This window comes from Vidua macroura, chromosome 27, assembly GCF_024509145.1.
Source record: "Vidua macroura isolate BioBank_ID:100142 chromosome 27, ASM2450914v1, whole genome shotgun sequence".
NCBI classification, from domain to species: Eukaryota; Metazoa; Chordata; class Aves; order Passeriformes; family Viduidae; genus Vidua; species Vidua macroura.
The window spans coordinates 907,629-927,966 of record NC_071597.1 but is presented as its reverse complement, the minus strand read 5'-3'; the positions used below and the strand labels follow the sequence as shown (position 1 = coordinate 927,966).

The following is a 20,338-nucleotide window of genomic DNA, read 5'->3' as shown; positions in this document are numbered from 1 at the left end:
ATGGCCACTTCCTCCCACGCCCGGCAGCGCTGCTTGGGCAAGAGCCGATTCCTAGAAAGCTCCGGAAGCCGCCCGCGCTGGCAGCGCCCGCTGAGGGCACCGGCACCATGCCCAGAGCTGGTTTGTGGGCTCATCCGGGGGCTGGTGGCACTAGGGGACCCCAAACGTCCTGCTGCTGCTGCTGTGACACAGGGAATCTGCCCCAGAGCTGCCCAGGGATGTGCTGTGGTGGAAGGAGGCTTTCAGCAGTGAGGAAGGCAGGGTGGATGGACAAAGGGGGCAGCCCTCAATGTGGCTGAGCAATGCCAGGGGAGCCCTGGGCATCTCCCCTGCCCCAGAAAGCCCCTAAGGGCACCCCCAGGCTCTCCCCAATGGGTGTTTGCCCACCCTGGGCTGTCCCAGCTTCACCAGCCCCATTTCCTGCCACCGGGCCCACGCTCACATCCCATGACCACCAGCATCCCTCACCACACTCATCGCAGTGCTGGGGGGTGCCAGGGCTCCCAGTTCCTGCCTCCCAACTTCCAGCCCTGGGCAGGGGCTGGCGCAGGCTGGAGCCCCAAGATCACGAACTGCCAGGGGGAAGCCCTCACCCACAGGGTGGGCAGTTCCCTCCTTCCTCCCCCCACCTCAGGGCTGCTTACAGAAAACCCCCTTCTCCTGCTCCAGCCCTTTCCTGTAAGGGGAAGTGCTGGTGCCAATGCCAGGCATGGAGCTGCCTCGGCAAATATTGACAGAGCTGGGAAGGCCACGCCAGGTCCTGCTCTTTGCTCAGGGCTAACGGTAAAGAGCCGCCCCTGGGCGAGCAGAGGTGCCCGGGCGGGCCGGTGCCAGCGCAGGGTGGGATTCACCCCGGTGCCAGGCTCGGGGAGGCTCTCCCGGCCCATCCCGGGTGTGCCACGGCTCCATTATCCACCCCGCCCAGCCCCGCAGCTGCTCCCGGCTGCCCCGGATCGGGACCAGGGGCTGGAGCCCTGGGGCCAGCGGGAAGGGGGAGGATGCTCTCTGTGTGAAGGCCAAGGACCAGCAACACCCGCAGCTACCCCAAGTGCATCGGGGTCTCTCCCTCCGGCACAGCCTGGGGGCTGCCAGGAGCTGAGCTCATCCTGGGATCAGATAGGGTCACCATCCCGCTGCCTCTTCCCTGGCCAGCACTGACCCAACCTCTGCAGCTCCAGGATCCCCCTGTGCCCCACCTCCCTTCAGAGCCTCCCAAAGCAGGGCTGGGAACCCCACTGGTGCCGAGAGGGCAGAGGCACAGCCCAGCCCAGGAGTGGGCTCGGAGTCACGGCGCCCTGAGGGAAGGGCTGGTGCCTGCTGGCCCTGCTTTCCCCTTTCTTGTGAGTCAACAGCAGAGGAAGGGGCAGAGGTGCAGCCGCTCTGGCACTGCCACTCCCTTGGGGACAAGAGTTCATGAGACAAGAGCTCTTGGTGGATTCACTGCTGGAGCAGCTGGCAGGGTGTGGGGACAGTCCTAGGGGAGCCTGTCCCAGCACGAGGCCACAGTTACTCACCCACCGCCCGTGCCGTGCTCACCACAGACTGAACTCATGGGGAGGAATTCCAACAAGAACTCACACTCATGGGGAAGAATTCCAACAAGAACTCACACTCACGTGGCAGAATTCCCAACAAGATCCTGCTTGTGCCTGATGGCACAGCAGGGAAGCATCCCTGCTCCACCCAGCACTGTGCCCACTCCCAGTCAGAGCACCACAGGCAGCCCACCACCCACTCTCAGGTCCAGGACAGGGTGAAGGAGATTTCTCCTCTTGCCCAGCACAGGGCTTGGCCACTGGCTCCCCATCACCCCCAGAACTGAGGAGTTTTGGGGTATCCCAGAAGTCCAAATGAGATGAGGCAAAAGCTGGTTGTACAAAAGGGTTGATCTATAGAATAAAAAAAATTAGGAGGTGTCTCAGTCTCAAAAGTGCCATGAGGCAGAGCAAGGAGATGGCTCCATGTGCCGAGGGAGCAGCCCTCCAGCACAGCAGCTGCAGTGACAGAGGCCATCCCAGCCATCCAGACCAGCAGGGAGATCCCTGTGCTCCTCAGGGATCCCCCCTGGCCGGAGCAGCCCCGCTCACAGCGCAGCGATGGCCTTGGCGGCGACACGGCGGCCCAGGGGCAGGCTGAGGTCAGTGATGGCCAGGACAATTTTGGGACTGGACATAGTGGACACCTTCACCAGCTCTGAAACCTGCCCAGGGACAGAGGAGAAGCACAGGTGAGTGTCACCAGGAGCCTGGGATGTGCTCATCCTGTGGGAGCCTGGGGCACTCCCCGAGCAGGGAGTGTCACAACAGGGGTGTCACAGCCGCTGGACCCACCATGGTGAAGGGCATGAACTGGAGGATGCTCCCACGGCTGCCCTGCTCCAGGCACTCCACACACTCCTCCATGAACCACTGGACAAACTGGGTGTGGGTACCAGCTGTCTTGGCCCCCAGGATGGAAGAGATGAGCAGGAAGAGGTTTGCTGTGGGGACAGGGAGAGAGCAACAGGTCACTTCTGGGAGGCTGCGGGTGGCCTGAAGTTCCCACTGGTGTCCCAGTGGTTGGATGTGACCCCAAGGACCCATCCCCACCTTACCCAGCACCCGGTTCAGCGGGTCCCTCATGCTGACGGTGTGGAGCTGGGAGGCAGAGAGTGAGCTGCTCATGGAGCGATCTGTGGGCAGGAGCACAGAGTCAGGAACAGCCTCATGGCCCCCTTGGCTGAGCCAACGTGCCCACGCTGGCCAGCTCTGGCCACTCGAGGTCACCCAGCTCTGATAGGGGCTTTGCCATGAGGCAACCCTGTGGAGCAGAAGAGGTTTAGGCCACCTGTACCCAACAGTCTGTGCCAGCAGAGCACCCCAGAACCACAGCACAGATGGTCTCTGCCCCATCCCTGTCCCCTCTGCCAGCCCACACGGAGCCCAGGCAGGTTTCCCACGCTGCTTTTGGGGTGTGACACGTGGTGTCATGATGAGGAGCAGGGACACACACATTACACATCCTGTGTGCAGGCCAGATGTTCAACAGATGCACAGCAGCCCTCCCATCTCACTGTCAGGGTGCAATCCAGCTATCAGAGCTGAAGCACGTCCAAATCTAGCAGCAAATCCTGGGACAGACTAGGAGGATTGAGCTGACCCCAGCTGTGAAGCACTACTAGGCACTCCTGTGGGAAGAACTGGGTCAGGTCCACTCCAAGGGGATGGGAATTCCCTTGGGAAGGCTCTTGTGCACACCCCACGGCCCCTGCCCAAATATGCAGGATCCACCTTGTGCTGCTCTGAGGATGCTCACCAGAAAAAGAAAGCCCTCCCCCACTTTTCTCATGGAATCACATGAGCTACATGGTGGCTGCAGGAAGCGGCATTTCCACATCACTGCAGCAAATAGCCAAAAAAAGTCCTGAATGTCACTGGGAAGAGGTGGGACTGCCTCAGGAGGTAAAAGAAGATAAGTGAAATAAAGGGAAAAGCCCATATTTCAACAGTAATGAAGCCAACTGAAACCGAAGGTCAATGGATGTGTCGAAAATGAATCTATAGAGTAATTTGGGATAAAGGGAGAAACAATGACCTGAGAATGTCCTGACTCACTGCCCAGGAGTGTGGACAATGTATGTGGGAACCGTGACAGCACCCACTGGGCAGGACATGGACCCCCCCCAGTAAATCCCCTGCCGGAGCTGTCGCAACCCGTGACACTGCAGGGACACGGATGTGACCAGGGGCCTCATCCGCTCTGCTTCAGTCTTGTTAACAGCAGTGGAATGTCAGGATTTGGCCCCAGACATCAGGAATGTCACCTCCAGCTGTGGTCCCATGACGGGTGGCTGGAGGGACACAAAGCCCCCCGAGCCCCTCGGGTGTGGGGCACTGGCAAGGAAGGAAGGGGTAATGTCACCCTTTTAAGTTGTTCTGATCAGAAAAATAAAGAAATTGACCTTTCCCAAATGCAGAAACTTCAAGATAACTCAAAAACCACTTGAGAGCTCTAAATCCCCACCCAGCCAGTTTGAGGAGTTTTCTGCAAATACACATTGCACACCCAAAATGGACAGCGAGGCAGGGGAGCTGTCCTCCCTCCCCTCCTGCACTTACTGGGGCTGGAGAGGATGTTGGAATCCTCCTCGTTGGAGCTCAGCAGCCGCATGAGCTTGGAAGGCTGTGTGTCATCCAGCGGGAACAGGCTGATGTAATCCTGGGGGGAGAGAGGGGTCAGCCCCATCAGCCCCTTACCCTGCACAGGGCTGGTGACCCACCCTGGGCTCTGCACAGCCCCACGGCCCAGGATCTGATCTCTGGTCACCCAGAGCACCCCAGTCTGGGCTGGACACATGCTGACCAGCTCGTTACAGCCCCTTGCCCAGAAAAGAGAAGGGAGAATCCTGAATTTTAAGGTTGGAAGGCCTCAGAGAACCCAGAAAAGCTGGGCAGGGAGTCTGGCTCTACCCACCCACTCCTGCCACCCTCACCTTCCCCAGCCACTGCTGCTTTTGGGCACAGAGAGCCCCAGGCCAGCCCCTGCTCCACCCAGACACACCTCGATGTCCTCCCGGTGCCTCTTCTTCTGCCGGGCCGAGGCCTGGACCTTGCTGTGGGAGGAGTAGGAGCTCAGGGCACACCAAACAGAGAGCCTGGGGACAGAGCAGGGACATGACCAGGTGCTGCCAGCCCACCTGACAATGGGGTACGGGACAGGGCAGCGTCCTCCTCGGAGTGGGACAGCAGGAAATGCGGACCAGAGTGGGAACTGCTGGCACTGCCAAAGCCAGAGTGGGATTTGGGTAGCTGGGATTCTCATCCCAGCACAGACCATCTCCCCATCTCCCCAAAGAGACCTTGAGGAGACAGTCTCCATTGCTCTGGGGTCTTACTTGGCCAGGGCCTTCCCAGGGGGGTCCATGAGGGTGTGCCACTTGGAGGAGTCTGTCAGCAGGTTGGGCAGGATGTGGCCCAGCAGTGTCAGTGTCAGCTGCTGCATGTCCAGGCAGAAGATGGCATAGAGCAGCTCCACAGCCCTCAGCGTGTGCTCCTTCCGCGTCTCCTTCAGCAGCTCCTGCAGGGTGGAGGGGAGAGGTGGGCCTGCCCCACTCCCCTCCAGTGCCAGCACTGTCCCAGCACCCAGCCCAGGGACACCCAGGACACTGGGAACACAAACTACACCCATCAGCCCTGGCCTCAGCACCCTGCCCAGCACTAGGGGCAGGGCCCTCCTGCCCCCTCATACCTTGACCAGGTTGTTGCAGAACCAGTACACCCCCCCCATGTGCAGCAGGGTGTCGAAGATGTGGATGGAGCGGCTGTCGACCCAGCCCTTCTCCAGCACCTTGGTGAACACGCTGGTCAGCACCTCCTTGATGGGCTTCTTGGGGGGCAGAAGATTCCAGTAGGGAATGGTGTCCATGCCAGTGGAAGGGAATTTAATCTGAGTGGCCGTTTGCTGCAGGACGTCCGCACACATGTGCTCCAGGATGGAGCTCATGATCACCACGCTGGGGCAGAGAGACGGCGTCAGGCGGGCACCAGGAAGGGACAGCAGGGCACAGAGACAGAGAATGGCACGGCACTGGGAAGGGACAGCAGGGCACGGAGACAGAGAATGGCACGGCACTGGGAAGGGACAGCAGGGCAGAGAATGGCACAGCACTGGGAAGGGACAGGAGGGCAGGAGATGGCACAGCACCGGGAAGATGGCGTGGCACTGGGAAGAGGAAGAAGGGCAGGAGACAATGGCACTGGCAAGTGGAATCGGGGCAGGAGGCAGCATGGAACTGGGAAGTGGAAGCAGGGCAGGAGATGGCACAGAGTCAGGAAGTGGAAAAGGAGAAGCAGGGCAGGAGATGTGGCACCGGGGAGCAGCTGCAGGGCAGGAACAGGCCCGTGTCCCCGGGCTCACCGCTCGTTGTAGAACTGGAGCGTGTTCTCTCCGTACAGGGGGGTGGCGAGCTGCCGGATCATCTGCAGGGACTTCTCCCGCTCATCCAGGCCCAGCATGCGGACGTGGGCCACCAGCCAGGCCACGGCACACACTGCCATGCTGCACACCTTCCCCTTGATGTTTTCCGTGATTTTCTAAGAGAGGAGACAGAGCAGAGGATGAGCACAGCCAGGTGGATGCACAGCTTTTACCTCCTAGGGCTGTGGGTCCCAACTGCAGGGTCCAAGCCATTCCCTCCTCCATGAGTGACACTGTCCCTGCCACCCACAGGGCAGTTTGGAGCAGGAACAAGGGGCTGGAGCCACATCAGTTTCCCACTTCCAAGTCACAGCAAGCTCCAAGGCAGCTGCCAGAGTGATCAGGGCAGGAGAACAGGGTACCCCAGAGCTTCTGGACCCTTGGCTCCTCCTCAGGACACAGCACAGCTCCACTCTGCACCCCACCAGCCCCACCTGGATCGACTCAAAGGTGAGGACTCCATTTTCCCAGGCATTGAGGATCTCCAGTATGGCGGCCGAGATGCTCAGACACACCTCGTGCCATTTCATCTGCCTGCCGGGGAGAGATGGGGATTCAGACACAGCTGTGGGGCCAGAGGAACTGGGCTGGGGATGCCCCCCAGACCTGGCAGGGTGGGCACATGGATGGGCTCTTACACCAGCTTCATCTCGGAGGAGTTGTTGAGGAGGGCAACCAGGGACTCCACCTTGGTGGAATCCGGGCGGAAGCAGGGGTGGTCGGGGTTGAGGATCTTCCCCTCCTCGGGCATGCAGGTCAGCATCCAGGTCTCAAAGAAGGGCACCTCGCCTGGAGGGTTGGAATCCGACAGGATCACCTGGAAAGGAACCAACACGGGGTCTGCAAGTCCCAGGGACCCTGCTGGGGATCCCCACCCCGGGGTCTGTCCCCCACCCTGGGTTCTGTCCCCACCCCGGGGTCTGTCCCCACCCCGGGGTCTGTCCCCCACCCCGGGGTCTGTCCCCACCCGGGGGTGCTCATGGCCGTGGGAACAGCGCCGCCCTGTGGCCTGGAGGGAGAGCCAGGCACTGGTCAGGCCCCAGCAGGGCGCTGGTCAGCCTCTCGGAGGCACTGGTTTCCCCTCTGTGGGCTGTGGTTTCCCCTGATACCAGGGGGTTCCCCAGCAGAACGCAGCGCAGCTGAGAGGAGAGATGCCAGGCCAGCTGCCAGACCCCACGGGGTCACCGTGTCCGACTCAAACAAGTCCCTTGTCCCCCCACCCCACCAAGCCACGCATAGGGTCCCTGGGGCCGGGGTCACACAGCCCAGCTGGGAGGGTCCTGTGGGGGCCATGAGCTGGGAACCCCACACGTCACTTCCTCCCCCTCAGCCTGTGTCACCCAGGGGACACTATTTTTGTCCAAAAAAGTTTCGCACATCTGTTCAGCAGCAGCTGGGCAGGAAAGTCACTGGGCTGGGAGGGGGGGATGAGATCTCATTGGACAGCCCTGGGCACATCCAGCCCTGCCTGGTCCCCCCTCCCTGCTCCCAGGGCTGGCTGGGCAGGACCCTTCTCTCCCCCTCTCTGCATTCCCAGTGTTTCGGTATCGTTTCGCCTCCCAGCACACACAGATGTCGAAACCTGGAAAATTTTCATGCAACCAAAGAGCTGCTTTCTGAGCAGGGCTGGGAGTTCCTCCTTGGACGGGGAGGGCTGACACTGCCCAGTGCCAAACTGGAGGGGCAAACTGGGAGTGGGCTGGCGAGCTCCAAGGCCATTGGAAGCAGCATTCCCACTGATCCCACCACCCATCAGTGGAGCACAGCCCAAGTCCTGCTCCATCACCTGGCACCCAGAGAGCCCCAGGGACAGATTTCCAGGTGACAGACACTGGTGCTGTGCCCTGGGCTATGAAGTGCTGCAGGGACAGGAGGGACAGTGGGGACAGTGACAGGCTGGCCACTAGAGGAGGCTGATAGGCTGCAGCAGCGCAGGGGCTGAGCTGGCAGGTTGAGAGCTCCTCTTAGGATCCAGCCTCATCCTTCCCTTCCCTCACAGGATCCAGTCCCACCCTCTCATCCTCTCAGAGGATCCTTACCTCTGAGCCATAGGTCTGGGCCACATGGCACAGCATGAGGAAGGAGATGTCAAAAAGCAGAGCCCGGACAGGGCCACTCTTGGCTGAGGGAGGAGAAATAAAGACCTTGGGGCTCTCTGGCCTCAACAGGAGGAGGGAAGCAGAACCCCACAAGCACGGGGGCCAGGGCCCTGCTTCCCCCACACAGTTTCTAACCCCCTCAGTGTGAACAAAGGGATGTGCCAAGGGCCTCCCCCCACCTCATCTGCCTCTGCTTGAGCTCCCAGAGCAGCTCTGGCCGCCCTCTGGGCAGCCCCAGCCCAAGTGGGGCCCCCTCACCATGGAAGGTCAGAGCACTCCACAGGTTTCATCACACAGAGTCAGAGTCCTTATCTGGGCTGTGCTGACACATCACCCCTTCCAGGGAGGGAGCCAAGGGGCCCCCAGGCTCAGATGGAGAGAGGATGCCCCCGGGAACACCCCAGATTTGGGATGGACACGCACATGAAGGCAGCGTGTCCCCAGGAGCCCTGCTGGCACAGGGCCCCCTCCCTGCCAGCACCCCCAGCCGGGCCTGGCACAGCTCAGCTTGCTCTGGGGCCACAGCCAGTCCCAGTTTAATCCAGCCAGGCCCCAGAGCACTCAGAGCATCCCAGCACGGGCAGCACAGCTCCAGTCACCCCACGCACGGACGAACACGCACTCACAGATTTCTCCAGTGATTTGCTTGGTGAATTCATTCAGCCTGGAGGGGCAGAGAGTGGCATTATCAGTCCAACCAGACAATTCCCAACCCTGAGACAAGCAGGGGGCTGCCTGGCCTGCAGACCCCTCAGACTCTAGCCCAGCACAGAGGGGCAGGAGATGCAAGGCCCAGCTCTGCAGACACCCTCCAGCACCACAGAGACAGGTCACCTCCTCCCTGTGTCTGCTCCTTGTGGCCACACAGGTCTAGCCAAGCTGCTCACCCCACACCAGAGGGCTCTCCCCAGAGCTCTGTGGGAGTTTCAGAGCACAGACCCCCAAACAGACCCCCCATGCACCCCGAGGCTGGTCAAGCCACCCTGAGGGAGCCCATCACACAGCCCCACGTGTGTGCTGGTGCATGTGCACTAACCAGGACACGTGTGTCTGCAGAAGGCAGGGACACACTGCCCTGGATCCAGGGCTCAGCCACAGCCTTCAGTTTTCTGAACAACCCCAGACCAGCCTGGCTCCAATTCCCTGTCCTGTGCATGCAGAGGCAAAGATGGGATGCTGTGCACTGAGATCCCAGCCCTCCTCAGTGCTCCACACGGCCACAGGCACATCCAGCCCTGTCTATGGGGCAGTTTAGGGGGCTGCCTGTTCCCCCCAGCCCCTTGGCCACCAGTCACAGTGCCACCCAGGTGGACACTCACTTGACAAACTTCCGAGCGAAGGATTTCAGCTTCCCAGTGGCTGCTGCCGCTGCCAGCAGCAAGTCCAGGCTCTTCCCAGACAGCATGTGACCCAGGACCCCCAGCAGGCCCTCGGGGGACTTGGAGTGATCCGCATCCATGGTCTGCAAGCAAAAAAGTAAGAGGAAATGGAAGTCATGGGGAATGTGTGCTACAGAGCAGCAGCAAACTACAGCTTTCAGGGTACAGAGTTATCAGCTGCAAGAGCTGTCCCTGAGACCTTGAGGAGCAGGGACCTGCTGGATTTGGGAGAGGTGGGATGGAGAGCTCTGAGCCCCTGCCACCAGCAGGAAAACATCCCCTGTCACTCAGTAGCAGCAAAACAACCAGAGTGACACAGGGACACGGGGAGTCCCCAGGGAACAGGGGAGATGCACACAGAGAGCAGCTGAGCGGGACGGGCAGAGCTGGCTGGGCTTAGGCTGCTGGCACTGATGACATGCCACCTGACAGCTCCTCCAGCTTCCTGGAAGGAGGAGGGGAGCTCCTCATCTCCACAATGGAGCAGCAAGGCTCGAGTGATTCCACCACTACTCCACCCCAGGGCAGGGAGAAATCCGGCGCCTCCCAACCACGCTGGCTGTCTGGTTACACTGATGCTGCTGGCAAAGGGCTCCAGGCCTGAGCCCAGCCAGCCCAGCATGGCTGCAGAAGGGCACTCACCTTCAGGATGTTGGTGACAGTGGGCTCAGCCCTCAGGATGAGCCCAGGGTTTGGCTGGATGTTGGCGTTCTCGGCCGATTTCAGGGATGGAGAGTTTTCCTTGTCTGCAGCCCTGAGGGACCCCAAAGAAGGGCCAGTGTGTAGGAATCCCTCACCCTGCATCCCTCCTTCCACCCAGTGGCACCCTCAAGGGACAGCCACTGCCTCAGACCACCACCAGCTGCCTCTCTGAGGGGACAGACTCTGCGTGTACCCAACCTGTCCCAAAAGCAGCATCCCGTCCCCCCAGGCCACCACGTATGTCCCAGTCGCAGTCCCCCAGTGTTGGCACAACTGCTCCCTCATGCTCCCCCCAAAACCAGGTGCTCCAGCCCCACTTGTGGGGGTTTTCCAGACTTTGGTGTGGCTGTACCGTTTGTCGATGAGATTGTTCATGTTGGCCTCAGAGAGCAGCCCCTGCTTGCTGCACTCCTGCAGGAGCAGGCTCATGCAGTTGCAGCTGGAAGAGAGAGGAGAGAGCTGTAGCCCCAAGGAGAGCATTCCTGTCACCCCAGACAGTGCCACAGGGCAGGGGGACTCGCAAGCTGCCCTCCTGGCCCTGTCCCACCCCTCTGAGGGTGCTGCAGGGTCCAGAGCAGCTCTGGGTGTCACACACGTGACTCAGCTGTCTCACACTCACTGCCTCACTCATGTGGCAGCAGCACGTCCTCAGGAAGAAGAAATGGGATTAGAAACTAACCCAGCCCTGCCAGGAGCTGTGCCAGCACCCCACACTGAGGGCAGGGTGGTTGTGGCATGTGGCTACGTGGCAGCTCTGGCCATGGTGAGCACTCACTTGCAGCGCTGGTCGGCTTTGTCAAGCAGAGGGGTCAACTTCAGCAGGAACTCGAAGGCACAGTTCACATCCTCAGTGAAATCCTGACAAACACAAAGCCAAGCACTCAGCTCACCACGCTACTGGCACAGGCCCACCTCCCCCTGTCCCCACCTGCTCCATCAGGGAAGGCTCTTGGGACAGGGAATATCTCCCCATGCAGACCAGTCCCCACACACAGGCCCCACAGATGGCTCTCCAGTCTCACCTTGTCCCCTTGGGGATACTTCTTGAGTTTAACCAGCACTTGGGGCATCTGAAAGACACAGGGCACAGAGTGACTTGAGGGCAGACCCCATTCCACGGCTGGGACACCCCCAGCAGCATCATCCCACACCAACACAGCTGCACACAGCTGCTCTCCCAGCCCCAGGAAAGCAGCAATTCTGGAGCAGTGTGTGCACCCAGGGGATTTTGTGCCCCTGTTCCCCTCCACCATCACCTGGAGCCATATTTCCCCCATAACATCTCAGGAGAACTCACTCTGCCACACAAAATAAGGCTGGGCTGAAAAGAGGCCCCTGACAGCAAAGTTAATGTTCAGTGGGTGACAGGAGTGATGGAGTGGGCTCAGGTGGGATGGACCCTAAGGGGCACATTGTGGGGAATGGGGGCACCCTGAGGAGCACATTGTGAGGAGTGGGGGGCATACTGTGGGGTGTGGGGCAACCTAAGGGGCACGTTTTGGGGTGTGGGGGCATCCCAAGGGGCATCCTGAAGGGCACACTGTGGGTGAGGGGCACACTGTGGGGTTGGAAGGCATCCTAAGGGACACAAGGCGGGGTGAGTGGCACACTGTGGGGTGGGGGGATGCCTCGAGGGGCACACTGTGTGGTGTGGGCACCCCAAGGGGCACACTGCAGGGAAGAAAGACTGATTGCTCTGGCAGAGCTCAGGGCTCAGCAGGAGCCAGACCTGCAGCAGCAGGCAGGGACTCGGTGCTGGGGCTGGGCCTTACCTTCAGGAAGGTGAAGGCTGTCCACTTGAGCTCCTCTGTGCCCTCGGGACACTCGATGAGGCCCACAAAACAGGCCTTCCAGATCTCCAGCACGAAGAGCGGGGAGGGGATGCGCTGTGGAGCACACACACAAACCCTCCCAGTGCTGGGCTGGCAGCAAAGCACATCCCCCAAACAGCACAGCCAAACCCCTGCAGAGGTGTTGATGGGCTCCCGCTGCTCCCCTGGAGCAGGACCAGCACAGGGAAGACACATGGCCTGGCCCCACAGCCCCGGGCTGCCTGAGCAGAACACGCTGTCACTTCTGTACCTGCATCCTCTTCACCATCATCAGCTGCTCCACTAGTGGCTGGGTCTCTCCTGTGAGGTTCATGGTGCCCTCCAGCAGCACCACGGCGTGCACGGTGGGGAAGCCTGTCTTGTTCAGCTGCTCCGAGTGGACTGAGAGCATGGTGGGGATGCTGGGTGGAAGAGGACAGCCCAGGGTCACTGGAGCCCTGCAGGGACAGATTCCTGCTCCTCCTGTCCCACTCCCATTCCCTGGCCAAACCCCTGACCTTTGCTGCCTTGGGGCAGGACACTGGAGCACCTGTGCCTGGGAGCTCCAAGGCACAGCCAAGCCCTTGGGCCCTGGGAGCAATTCCAGGGGGATCCAGAGCAGGGACAGCAGCCCTGGTGTGGCCAGAGCAGCTGAGGGATAGTAAAAGGTCTCAGGGTCACCAGAGGAGCAACCCCTGGGTAAGACTCTTCTGCAACAGGTCACACCACTAGCCCTGTCCTCCCTCCTCTGGGCAGCCCCTGCTGGAGCAGGGATCTGAGCTGGGAAAGGATGGGGAAGCAGTGAGCCAGCGTGCAGAGAGGCAGGAGCCCCTCAGTCCTCAGAGCAGGGAGTTTGGGGGACTCAGAGTGAGGCTCAGACCCATTTTGCCCCCTGAGCCCATGGGGCAGCAGCGCACAGCCACCTCTTGATGAGGGACACGCAGTCATCAGCCTGGCTCCGCAGCGGGGAGCTGCCAAGGTTGTTCAGGTTCTCTCCCAGTTTGATGAGGGACTGCTCCACGGCGGTCCAGGAGGCTGGGGAGGGAAGGCAGGGATTCAGTGAGGGGACAGTGGCACATGGGGAAACCAGGCAGGCCAGCTCCAAGGCCTACAGCAGCCCACATGGGCTGAAGAGGCTGGGAGTCCCAACTGGTGATGCAAGCCCAACCCAGGGGTCTGCGTACTCCCAGCAGGTCCCACCCCAAGGCCAGCCTGGCACAGCCTCCTGGCCAGACACAGGCACAGATGAAGGCGTGGGGCTGTGCCAGGCTGCCGGAGCACAGGGCTCACCACGCACCCAGGAACTGCTCATGCAGCCTTCACATTAATTCTGCTCCTCTTCCAAAGGCAGCACGGAGGGGAGGGGGCAGAGAGTGGCACAGAGCCAGGGAGGAGACAAGTTACAGCAACAGGGCTGGAAGATGGATAGGCTTGGAGCTGCAGGGACAATGCGGCAGGAGCCGGGCAGGGGGAAGGGAGAGGTGGCAATGACATCTCTCCAGGGCCAGCGCGCGGGGCAGGGACATACACGTCTCCTCCAGCTTGGCAATGTGGATCAGGGCACGGTTCTTGGTGCTGCTGAGCACCTTCTCCAGCCGCTCCAGGCACATCTTCAGCTGGTTCTCCGCCGCCGCCTGCTCCAGCGGCTCCTTCACCTTCTCAGCGTAGAAGGTGGCGCAGCGCAGGAGCCAGGTGAGGGCACTCAGCAGCGCCCGGCACAGGCTGATGCACTCCTCGGCCTTGCCGTGGCAGCTGGGACGGGAGATAAGCGGGAATATGCTCACTGTGTCCGTGGAAACTGAGGCACGGACACTGGGTAGGCTGGGGAACCCAAAACCAGGTCCTGCGCTCCCGGCCCGCTCCTCTGCTGCAGATCCCAACCTGCTCATCCCACCAGCATTCCTGCTGTGCCAGGGGGAAGGAGACACCCCCACCCCCCACCATGCAGCCTCCTCGCTGGCCTCTCCACTACAGGGAAACTTTCCAAGCTTTTAATCAAATTATCTTGCTAAGAGAGGCTCAGCATTGATCAGCGCACTGCGAGAGGTGAACGCTTTCCCCTCCTGATGCACAAATCATCGGGGCCAGAAGTTTTGATCAAATTAAGCAGAGGATCAGAGCAGGCAGGAGCGGATTAAGGGCCGGCTCCGCAGTTGGCCAGCGACAGCTCCTTGTCAACATCTGCCACTGATGCATATTCATTGCTGCTGCTTCATTTCATCTCATTGAAGAGCCTTCCTCATCCTCCTTCTCCTCCCACTGTCCCTGCCACACGCTCCCACCTCCCAGAAGAGGCTGTCAGGGGTTAACAGGAAGATTTCTGAGCTTCCTAAAAAAGTTTTTGTGGCCTGAATTGTCTGGACTCCCCTGGGTCCTGCAACACCACCGGAAGACCATAAAGGAAAAAAACAAGGCAGTGCCTGGGGCAGCACAGGCAGGACCAGACTGGGACACACAGCTGGGGCCTGGGAAGGTGCAGAGGGAAAGGAAATAGAGACCCTCAGACCATGGGTCTTACACCCACCCCATCTGCCTGAACTGGGCAGGAAACCACAGTGAGGTTTATCTCAGAACAGGGGGGGGTTTCTGGCAGCTTCCCACAAAGCTGGTGGGGCTCGGATTTCCTCTGCTATCCCTGTGCTGGCACTCACGAGGCAGCAACTTGGTAATGGACACAGAGCTGGAGGGGGAACCTGCCTTCCTCTGCCACAATGAGTATTCTGAGATCAGACAGGACCCCCAGGCTCTGCTGCAGCCCCCCAGGTTCCTGGTTCTGCTCATGGCACAACCTGGGCAGAGATGGCAGTGCTGGAATGCCACACAGTACCTGAGGCGGTCACAGAACATGTCCATGATCTCCAAGAGCGACTGGACACACAAGTCCCGGGAGAAGTCATCGAACTAGAGCAGGGGAACACAGAGAGGCTTCAGATGGGGACTGCTCCGGCAGCTCGACATAAGCTCAAGCCCTTCCTCCAGGGCCGGGCCAGGCTCTGCGGCCACAGGACACTCCCCCTGGCAGCTGCCCAGAAGCCACTTGAATGAGAAGTAGGTCAGAGCTGTCTGTCGGCCAGGTCGTGCCCTCCCGGGGTGGCGAGAGGCGGTGGGGCCGCGGCAGCAGGGCCGGGGCTGGGTTTTCTCCGCAGCCTCAGGCCGGAGCTGCGCTGCCCTGGCGCGGCGCTGGTGGCCGGACGCCAGCCCCTTGCCCACCCCCGGCTCGGTGGGGCTGGCAGCGCCAACAGCACGGCCGGCCGCGGGGCTGGGGGCGGGGGGCGGCAGAAGGGCGGCTCCCCCGCCTCCTCCCGGAGCAGATGGGGAGCCCCGCCGGGCCGGAGCTTGCCCGCAGCTCCGCGCTGGGCCCACGCTGCGCTGAAGGAGGAAGGCTGGGCTGTCAAGGTCAGCGCTGTGCCCGCCCCTCCGAACGGGCAGCGACGCGGCACCGGCTAACAGCAACGAGCCCGAGCCCTTCGGAGCAGAGCTGGGCTAGGCTCTGCTCTGCCCTCCCCCGGGAGCACGCCCTCTCCCCCGGATCGGCGCTGGGACCGCTGGAGGGGTCCCCACCTCACCAGAGCTTCACGGCACAACTACAAGCTCAGTCTGCAGTCCCCCAAAATTTTCAACGCTGACTGCCAGCGAAGTTCTCCTCCCATCCCCATAACAACGAGGTGGGGGAAGAGAAACCATTCTCCCTGAAATCATTCCTCCTTTGGTCACCCTGAGTAGGGGGCCTGAGGTGACCCCAACAAGGACGAGATGGGGATTCTGTCATAGCCTGTGAGGCGCTTCCCAACACAAACAGAGGCAGCCACGGAGGGTGCTCAGTGTCCCCATGGAAGCAGCACAGGGACACAGAGCACCCGTGGGAAGCCACAGCTGAGCGTGGTGTGTGGCTACACCGCCTGGCCCAGGCCCTGGCAGCTCCTCCATGGCCAGCTCCGATCCCCACAGCGCTGCCAGCACCGCCGGCCGCAGCAGGATGTGGTTTCCGGCGCTTGGGATGGGGTTACACACAGGCCGGGAGCCTGCCAGGCCCCCCAGGGCAGAGGGACAAGGCGCTCACACCCCCAAAACCCGCTGGGACTGCGGCAGCCCATCCCCAGGGGGACATGGAAAAGCTCGGGCGTTAATCTGCGCTGGCTGCCCGCTGCTGACTCAGCCCGGGACGTCGCTTTCCACTTGACCTATATTTGGTGGGAGTTGTGGGGAGGGAAAGGGATCCATGGGGTTGTGGGTAAAGAGTGAAACCTCTGAGAGCACCTGTCAGAGCCGTACCTTGCTGATGGCCATCAGCACCGTGGAATAAGACACCATCTACAACAGAGAAAGCCAAAACAAGCGCGGTGTCACAGGGGCTGTGTGCCGGCACCGCGCTCGCTCGTTGCTGAGGAACGGCAAGGTCAGGGCACGGCCCCACTGCCTGTCACCGCAGACAGGGCCGGGGCCGGGGCGCTGACCCGGCACAAATCCAAACAGACATTTTTAGGTGATCGCTGATGTGTTTCACACAAACTTTAGGCGATATTAAATGCCAGGATACGAAAGCGTGGCGCTCACAGCGAGTGCAGAGCCTCTCGGGGGGCAGAATTCCCACCCTGGGCGATGGCAGAGGCTATTTATGGAAACATCCCTGCCCAGGGCACGCGCTGAGCCCTCCACTGCCTGCCCCAGCCCCAGAGAGGCTCAGATGGGGGTTTGGGGTATCTGCCCAGCCCAGGAGAGGCTCACATGGGGGATGTGGCGTGCCTGCTCACCACCAACGACCCAGTTGCTTTGCCCAACCTTACTGATGCTGCAAGGTGACCCCTCAGCAGCACCAGCAGGTCCTTACCTGGGAGCTGATGGCGTATTTCAGGTAGGATAAGATGAGTGGGTTTGGGGACGGCCCAATCATGGCCTGCTCCAGGAGAGCCTCTGCAAGGAAAGAGGGTCCCAGGTCAGCACGTGAGGACAGACACACTCTGTCCTCCCCTCATTCCACAGGGAAGCTGGCAAAGTCCAACTGTACCAACCACAGTGACTCCACACCAGTTTTCTCCTAAATTCACTGAATCCCACAACTTTCTAATCCCTGATGGGCACAAGCTGGTGAATAATTCAGGCAGAGCTCGCAGCCTCCTGCTAACACAGCTCTTTGGCGCTCCAGCCTCAAAACTGCTGCTGCTGCTCTCCACATTCCCCTCCCTCCCAGCTCTTGCCAGGAGGCTCCTGCAGCCTCCACTGAGTGTCTTTTGCCCAGGCACCTGGGGCTGAGCTTGGGGCCACCAGTCCCCTGCACTGGGCGCAGCCCTGCCCGTCTGGCCCTCGGTGGCCCGAGGGGCTCTGCCCGTCCCATCTGTTCAGCCAAGCCTTTAATTGTCCATTTGAACCATGGCAGAGTGCAGGAAGAGCCTCCCCGAGCAGGCCTCGGGCTGCGGCGCAGGCTGCAAGTAGGTCAGAGCACCCAGATGTGAAAGGGGGAGCAGCAGCCGGGTGGGAAGCTGTCACCCCAAAGCCCAAAGAGGAGGAGAAGCCACCGCCGGATCCCGAGTGCGGGAGAAGGAGACTCCCTGGGTCTCACTCCAAGGCTGAATCCTGGGCCAAGAGCGTCTGGGATGAGGACAGAAGGCTGGTGGCAGCCGTCCCCTCCCCAGCCCATCCCAGAGTGTCACCACGAGCCAGCCACATGCTGCTCCCTGCTGCAGACATGTCAGCAGCGATCTGCCAGGCCCTGCCGTGATCCCGGCAGCTCGTGCCAGCTTTCCCTCCTTTGTACTTCCAAGCTGAAAGGCACGAGCTTGGGAAAGGACAGCTCTGGGGGCTGTAGTGAGGAAGGGAGCTGCTGTTCCAGCCATCAGGACCTCGGGAACGGGCTCTCCCTGTGTGCACACAATGCTCAGGGTCAGGGCCAGAGTCCTGCCCGTGTGGCTCCCAAAAGGAAAAGGGGACACAGCTCCTTCTCCTCCTGGCAGAGGAGCTGCCCCAAAGAAGCCACTGAGCCCTGGGTAAATGTGAGCCAGGAGAAACCCATTCCTGCAGAAATAATCGGGAATTATCCTCCCTGCGTCTGTTTTTGGGGATACACAGATGAGCCCAAGCCAAGCACCCCACAGGCCTCGCTGCCAGAGGAGCAGAAGCCAGTGCCACCAGGGTGGGAACAGACACCCGGGAGCCCCGGGGACCAGCTGGGCAGCAGCAGGACTGGCCCTCAAGCCAACCACCCCCACCAAATCCATCCAGAGCAAATGCATCCCCCCACGGCCACAGCTCCATTTGGCCCCTCCAGCCGCACCTCAGAGATGACAAACCCAGCAGGGACAGCTCAGCAGTGGGGACAGCGTGTGACAAAAAACAGACACCGACAGAAAATCCAATGGGAGGATGAAGAGAAGGGAAAAACACGCACAGGGGAAAGATCCCCACACTCAGAGGGGTGAGAGCTGCTGCCTGTGTGGGGCTGGTTCCTTTAAACTCCCTGGAGCAGCAGCTCTGTTTATTTATCCCGGGACTTGCTGCACAGGGAAAATCCCAGCACCAAGTTTCTATAATTAGCAAGAGAGCCTGGCAAATCTTTAAACCAGTCCTAGCCTTTGGCAGGATTTCTGTGAAATGCCCTTGAATTGGGCTGGGAAGCAGCCTTGGGAGCAGCACCTGGCTGCTGTGCAGCGCTAGAATCAGGAAATCGGGGAATCATTAAGGCTGGAAAGACCTCCAAGAGCATCTCACCATAACCCAAGTGCCCTGGAGCCACATCCACATGGTAACTCCACCACAGCCTGTTCCAACGCCTAACCACCCTTCCAGTGAAGAAACTTCTCCTAATTTCCAACCTAGTTCTCTCCTGGCTCAACTCAAAGCTGCTTCTCTTGTCCCAAAAGCTACGCTGTGCTGACCCCTGAACCCTCCCATGGGGAAAAAGGAGGGAATGACCCCAAAACGGAGCCAGCGGGGTGGGAAAGGGGTGGGGGCAACAGTTGGGAATGGGCTGGCATGGTTGGGAATGGGAATTCCGGCGTGAATAGCGGTGTGGGAAGGGGGGAGCCCAAAATGCGACAAGGGACCCCATAATACCCCTGCCTGCACCCCAAAGAGGGGAACACTGGGGCCAACACCCAAATACACGCGCGGGGGCCCCCAAAACAGCCCAGTGTGCCCAGTAAGGAGGGGGAACCCGCCGCCTCCCCCCGACCTGCCAAGTTGAGGATGTCCCAGGTGGCTCCGCGGGGGAAGAACCGCTTCATGTTTATGGCCCATTGATAGTCGCTCCAGCGCTCCTTCCAGGCCTGCAGGATGGCCTGCTTCAGGTTCACCACCTTCATGGTCACCCTGCGGACGGACAGCTCAAGGCGAGGGGGACGGAGCCCTGACCCCGCCGGGCAGGGCAGGGCAGGGCGGGCCGGCGAGAGCGGGGAAGCGGCCCAGCGGCTTCGGAGGGCCGCAGCTGGGGCTCTGCCCGCTCCCCGGCCCTGAGGAGCGCGGAGCCGCCCCGGAGCCCCTCGGAGCCCCTCGGAGCCCCCGAAGTCCGGCGGCCGCGGGTCCCGCCGGGTCCCGCCGCCCCTCACCGCGGCCCGGCGCCGCCCTCAGCGCTTGGGCACCGCCATTGCGGCACCTACCAACAAGCCGCACGCTGATTGGGCGACGGGGCACGGCGGGCGCAGGGGGCGATGGGAGTGGTAGTTCGGGAGGCTAGGCCGGGCGGGGGCGGGAGTGAGTGTGCAAGGGGCGCGTGGAAACGGGGGGCGAGTGTGCAAACACCGCGGTGAGAGTGCAAGCACCGTGCGGGTGAGCAAACGGGGGAGGGTGGGCTAACACGGGATGTGTGTGTGTGTTGAGACATGGGGCTGAGTGTGGAAATCGGACTTGACTATGCAAACACCAGGGGTGAGTGTGCAAATAGGGTATGTGTGCAAACACGGGGTGAAAATGGGGGGTTGCAAACACGGGAGTGTGAAAATAGGGGCGGGTGTGCAAATAGCAGGGGCGTGGAAAGGTGCGGGGGGACAAACACGGGGGGAAGGGAGGAGGAGGGTGCGTGTGAAAATGAGGAGTCGTGCAAAAACAGGGCGTGCGCAAGAACAGCGGATGTACAAAAACGGGGCGAGTGTAAAAACAAGGGATGTGCAAAAATGGTGCGAAGGGGTGAGCGTGCAAAGGCTCTGGGGTGGCAGCACGGGTCCCCCAGCGTGTTTCTCCATGTGCGTGCGCAGGTGTGCAAGCGTGTGCGCGCACACGGGACTGTGCGTGCGCGCACGTGCGCGCGTAGATGTGCAGGCGATCGCGTGAGCGCAGCTGTGCACGCCAGCGTGCAAGCGCAGAGGTGCGCACGCGTGCGCGTGCAACCGCACGAGGACTGCGTGTGACGCGGGCAGGCGTGTTCACACATGTGTGGACGCACGGGACTCTGTGTGTGTGTGTG

The 20,338-nt window shown here is 61.1% G+C and overlaps 1 protein-coding gene across 1 annotated transcript; it reads right to left on the bottom strand.

Annotated features, from left to right (window-relative positions):
- Positions 1 to 1,867: 1,867 nt before the first annotated feature.
- MED24 (mediator complex subunit 24) lies at positions 1,868 to 19,461 on the bottom strand. The gene is made up of 25 exons (XM_054000389.1): positions 19,112 to 19,461; positions 16,775 to 16,857; positions 16,219 to 16,257; positions 14,774 to 14,847; positions 13,475 to 13,698; positions 12,870 to 12,981; positions 12,218 to 12,368; positions 11,908 to 12,021; positions 11,158 to 11,205; positions 10,911 to 10,993; positions 10,488 to 10,574; positions 10,076 to 10,187; positions 9,374 to 9,516; positions 8,681 to 8,718; positions 7,995 to 8,077; positions 6,594 to 6,772; positions 6,390 to 6,489; positions 5,896 to 6,071; positions 5,227 to 5,491; positions 4,874 to 5,055; positions 4,540 to 4,633; positions 4,098 to 4,197; positions 2,594 to 2,671; positions 2,331 to 2,479; positions 1,868 to 2,200 (listed from the first exon to the last, which is right to left on the bottom strand). The coding sequence occupies exons 1-25, from the start codon at positions 19,239 to 19,241 to the stop codon at positions 2,084 to 2,086; spliced, it is 2,961 nt and encodes a 986-aa protein (XP_053856364.1). The 5' UTR covers positions 19,242 to 19,461; the 3' UTR covers positions 1,868 to 2,083.
- Positions 19,462 to 20,338: the final 877 nt, after the last annotated feature.

Excerpts from the sequence above, each read along its gene's own strand:
- MED24 (XM_054000389.1), bottom strand. The coding sequence starts at position 19,241 with ATGAAGGTGGTGAACCTGAAGCAGGCCATCCTGCAGGCCTGGAAGGAG. Across the intron at positions 16,858-19,111 it reads GGACATCCTCAACTTGGCAG|AGGCTCTCCTGGAGCAGGCC; the intron begins GTCGGGGGGAGG and ends CTTTCCTTGCAG. Across the intron at positions 16,258-16,774 it reads AATACGCCATCAGCTCCCAG|ATGGTGTCTTATTCCACGGT; the intron begins GTAAGGACCTGC and ends TCTCTGTTGTAG.